The sequence below is a fragment of the Sphaeroforma arctica genome (genome assembly GCF_001186125.1).
Source record: "Sphaeroforma arctica JP610 unplaced genomic scaffold supercont1.253, whole genome shotgun sequence".
NCBI classification, from domain to species: domain Eukaryota; class Ichthyosporea; order Ichthyophonida; genus Sphaeroforma; species Sphaeroforma arctica.
This window is the reverse complement of record NW_014040305.1, coordinates 8,743-13,897: the sequence shown is the minus strand read 5'-3', so window position 1 is coordinate 13,897 and position 5,155 is coordinate 8,743. Positions and strand designations below refer to the sequence as shown.

Genomic DNA, 5,155 nt, shown 5'->3' with positions numbered 1-5,155 from the left:
TGTGTATAAATAAACAATAAACATATATATATATATAACGCAGTATGTGCACAAGTGTAAATATACATCCGCATTGTTTAGTTTAGGCTTGCAGTAAGGCTCGCATACGCGCGACACGCCAACATTAGCAAGCGATACGAAGAAGACTATCGATGATCACAAACAAAATGCCCATCCGTCATTACTATAGCTCATGTGTTTACATTTTCCTGCATATGGTTATACACACAAACCTCAAGAATCTCTAGCAGCGCCGGCAACATGCCGAACTCGACGAGGCAATCCTTGTTCTCGTCACTGTTGTAGATGAGATCGAACACCCCGATGATAGTGACACGCTTGAGTGTCAAATCACTGTCGGCATCAATCAGACACCCGGCAAGTGCCTCCAGTCCTCCACACCGCAGAATCTTGGGCCGGTTTTCATCTGTGAATAGCAACGTAATTCATCGAATGAATATCCACAAACTAACATTTTTTCAGTTATGATCGTAAATGTATTGGATGGAGCCTTGAGTGAAGATGTCAGATCTTTGAGTCAACGAATTTTCTTACCAAGTGGTGCGCTAATTCGCAAAAGTAAAATTTCACCTGAAAGAATTCTTGGGAACAAACGCAAGATAAAGCTGCATATAACTTTTAACCCCGGTGCTAATATCAGGTGCAGGTGTGCATGATTCAGTATCGGTTTGGGCATTGTCAGTGATTGCCAAGTGGACTCCACCTGGTGTTCAGACCAGAAATACAACTAGCGATTGATAAAAATGTATAGTCAAACAGAATATATATCTCGTCCTCTGGGAAAACAAAGGATATAGGTATGATAGAAGAGATTTACTGTTGACTGTTTGTTGTATTCTCGCCAAGGATGCATTTGGTGACTTACATTTGACTTAGTAAACCTATCTCTCAAGTAGAAGTGAAGTCACTGGCGCTAGAAGATCAACAAAACCGATCAATAACGTATCAGGGCGCAGTATAAGGATGTGTAGGACACGCTTCGTGAGCATATGCTTAGGCTATCTATTAGCGTAAGGGCAGTTCAAGCATGTGTAGATTACACTCCAACGGTGTATGCGCAGAGCAGTCTACTAGTTCTAGAACTGGGCGACCGTCAAGTGGTCGAGTGTGTTCCTGACCCGAACGAGACCGCCTGATAAGAAGTATTTTGATAACTATAAAAGACTGGTCCCTTGATAGTAAATTCCCACACCTTGACCGAAATTTGTTGGGAGCTCAGGGTATTACCAGTTGTCTTAGGAGAACTGAGTCAGATAAGAGTCGTTTACTTGCACGCGCCAAGACAGATGATGCGGCTCGCGTTTACGGTTTGGACTCACAAACTATGATTATGTATCGGGTAAGGTGGTTTGATGATTGACATACCATTCTTCGAAAGGAGCCCTAGAGTGGTACAAGCCTTCAGGCGATCGAGGCGGTCTGAGGTATTCTGACAAGACAGTACTATGTCCTGAAGATTCTCATCTAAAGATAAGTACAGCAAAACAAGACTTTCAGGGAAGGTTGGTTTGGGGGGAAGCTCGATAACGCCTTAGTATTATACGCGCTACCAAGTTTTTTGTCAGGTATGATCGAGACAGGTGTTTGAAATGTGACTTTCAGTATTCCTGTGATAAGTGTTATGATGCTTGTATAGGCACAAAAACTTGATAGAGAGCGAACTATAGCACTACACAACATAATCCAGCAAGACTCAGATGGTTTGATCAGCATAAAGCACAACGTCAAATATTATACCACCAAACCACGCCACCACCGCAACGAACAGCGGACCCAGAGAAAGACGCTGGAAAGCCAGCGAAAGATTACAACACCACCTAAGACATGACAGACACCTATGAGTAAGTACGCTAATCCAACAACGTGGCGCACATGCGATGGTCGCTAATTCCTACTTTAAATCATAACAATACAACATGGCAGCATACCATGCATGGCGCGGTCCATCAGCATCTGTGCCGCACTCCTCTGCAATGCTACATTTTCACTGCGAGTAAGCTGTCCCAGAGCATCCAGAGTGATTCCTGAATGTGTCAGCGTAGGTCAATTAATAGGTGCTAAACATTCTTTTAATTTCGTGTTTGATGGACATATATATGAAAGTAAGTGAGCTATACTACCGTACATATAAAGCGATGTGTGGCAATCTTGGCGTTTACAGTGAGACAAGTCTTAGCCTAATCAATACAAGTACACTATCAAATGCATGTAGAATCGTTCAAATTAACCAAACCGAAATCGAAATTTCACTCTGAATTGACACATGAGATGTTACTTAAAACAATGCCGATACAGACACGTTACCATCCTGGAAGTTTTCGGGATTAGAGTCCAAGGATCTGTTCAATTGTTCTCGCACTTTCTCTAATGCATACGATCCTGTATATAAAAGTACAATGGAAAGATTAGAAATAGTGCAATCTACCAAAGAGTAGATACATGGGAGTCGTGGAGGACGAGAATGTGTAATGCGAAAGAAGATTACAGGGCAAATTACAGATAGTAAAGTCGTTGATAAGCCAAATAAGCAATATATAATTTTCACTGTAAATCCAATAGACAAAAACTAGTTTCGAGGTTTCAATGAATACAAATGAGGAATATGTTGGACAGAACAGATAAGGGAGAGAATACAAAAAGTAAAGCAACGGTATTTCAGGAACACTTCTTGTAAAATCCTTACCCTTGCCGGTATGCGAGAATAATCTGTTCGTTATCACTGTATCCAGATAGTCACAGGGCATTCCAGACTACAGTGACTTAATATTCGGGCACATGCCTAGACACGTCCTAGCATATAGTATGTGCACACCGATGTAAATGTGTTCTGATGTTTATGCATGTATATTCCAATATGTTTGTATCTATATCCGGCTAATATTTATCGATACTCACAAACATGGCTTTCTTTTCTTATGTTACCATGTGAACTGCACGCATACGTACTAAAATCAGAAGACATTCATCAAAGACAACTCGTGCGAGAATATATGCATTCAAAACGATCGTCACGCTCAGATCGTACGAATTACAATATTAAACTATATATTCACAGGGAAGGACGCATCTACGGGTAAAAGCATAGCCGTATGCACTTCGTGTATAAATACAGATATTCAGATATATTATATACATATACACATTGATTGATGCCTCTCCACATGCCTGTGCTCAGAATTTTGCGTAGTATATGCACACCTCACTATCTTTTAGGAGTGATATAAATAAAACATGTCTGAAAATATTTAATTTGTTGATGGCTTGTAAGTATGTACCGTGAAAGATAAAATCTGTGTTGCTATTGATATACTCATACTCATAGGCCGAATGCATACACACATATCCCTGTATAGCCCACGCGTGTGTCGTTGTAAACCATAATCTGCAGTTGTATAAATCTATATTCTCGTGTGTATGATTATACGAGTAGACATGTATGATGATACGATTAGTTTATGGTATATGGATGAATATGTTATAGATCATATATGTGCGTGTATAGTGAGTGAGTGAGTGAGTGAGTGAGTGTGTGCGTGATTAACTTTTGACATCAGGGTTGACCACATACACACACAGTGTACGTTAATATACGGATTTATGAAATGTATGGACAGCTATGTCTTTTGCTTGATTCGTTATTCGTTGTCAATATATATATTTATATACATTTTGATGATCTATGTGTAATCAAACTTAGGATTCTATGTGAAGTGTGATGCCAATAAAGTATTTTGCTGACAATTATACATACCCAGAAAATACGTCACCACGTGTGTTGATATATGCACATAATAAACACAATATACACAGTATTAGGTACATAATACAGCCTGATGGGAACATACTAGTAATTTTTTGTCGAATTCTATTAATTGCTGTTCGTAACATCCAGATTCGAAAAAGAGAATACAAGGCATGTTTCTAATAACATATCCCGTAAAGGCTGTGTAAATGAGCTATGGATTTTCAAGCACGATACGTATGGATCTCAGCACAGATTTCAATACAATATAAATTATGGTGAAGGGCGAAATATACCAGTCAAATCATAACGACTATATAGTGCGCTTCCCGCGTCATGTGTGACGTTACAAACACAACGTGGTTCATGTTCAAAGAATATTGGCATACTCAAATAGTTGCAACACCGAGCATAGCACGGTAGCAATCTATTCATCTGGGTATGTAGTAACTACATATGGGCATAAAGTACCGATGCATATCGTTAAGGATTACGAACATACCAAGAAATATGCAGGTCATGCCTGCGACATAGGCAATGGCGTTGCCCGAGACCAAATTAGGCGACGACATCCTGTTCAACATAAACCGCACCAACTCTGCTACTAAATTATCGCATCTCCTCAAGATATGAACACTATATTTATGTCTCCTTATACAAGGCTACAAGCTGCTTCGTATGTGATAGCAACACACATGCGCACTCCTATGTTTGCGTGTGCGTGCTTCATATACTGTTTTGTTTGCTCTCGACTTTCGTGTGCTTTTGGGCGGTTTATTGACATATTCGGTCATTCGCATCCGCTCGCCTCTATGGCAGTTGGATGAGTAATGATTATTTTGATGACCGTCGTCCAATTCAATGCAGGCCCAAAAATAGATTTAACTAGCAAGAAGAATACCATCAGTAGAACCGAGAACGTAGTGAACATACTCATCGTAGTAAGATGTGCTCGATTAAAAAAAAAGCAGCTACATATTCTACAAACGTATGTATGTATTAATTAATAAATATCATAGGTCCTCTTCGTGCGTCAATACATACCTATGGTATTAAAACGCGCGAGGTATTCTATTCTAAAATATATTTTCCACATTGATTCAACAATTTGCACAAGCAGTGAAACTGCGAAAGTGGACTAAACGCATTATGCTTCGTTGCTGGAGAAGGACGACTTCGCTGACGAGGTTAACCAGTTTCAATCGGCACTCCGTTTCGAGATTGCGGGCTAACTATCAATATGGCTCTGTGGTTAGTCAGCGTAGATTCATATCCAGTGATCGGAAGGTGTGTATATTGAATACGTATGTAGTTGTATATATATATATATATGTGTGTGTGTATGTGTCTGACACATGTGTGGATGGATGAATGTATGTATGTATGTATATG

The 5,155-nt window shown here is 39.7% G+C and overlaps 1 protein-coding gene across 1 annotated transcript; it reads right to left on the bottom strand.

Annotated features, from left to right (window-relative positions):
* Positions 1 to 191: 191 nt before the first annotated feature.
* Positions 192 to 4,450, bottom strand: SARC_04476 (hypothetical protein; the record flags this gene model as incomplete). The annotated part of the gene is made up of 5 exons (XM_014301687.1): positions 4,266 to 4,450; positions 2,326 to 2,400; positions 1,950 to 2,045; positions 1,387 to 1,485; positions 192 to 427 (listed from the first exon to the last, which is right to left on the bottom strand). The coding sequence occupies exons 1-5, from the start codon at positions 4,345 to 4,347 to the stop codon at positions 192 to 194; spliced, it is 588 nt and encodes a 195-aa protein (XP_014157162.1). The 5' UTR covers positions 4,348 to 4,450.
* Between the last annotated feature and the right edge of the window lie 705 nt (positions 4,451 to 5,155).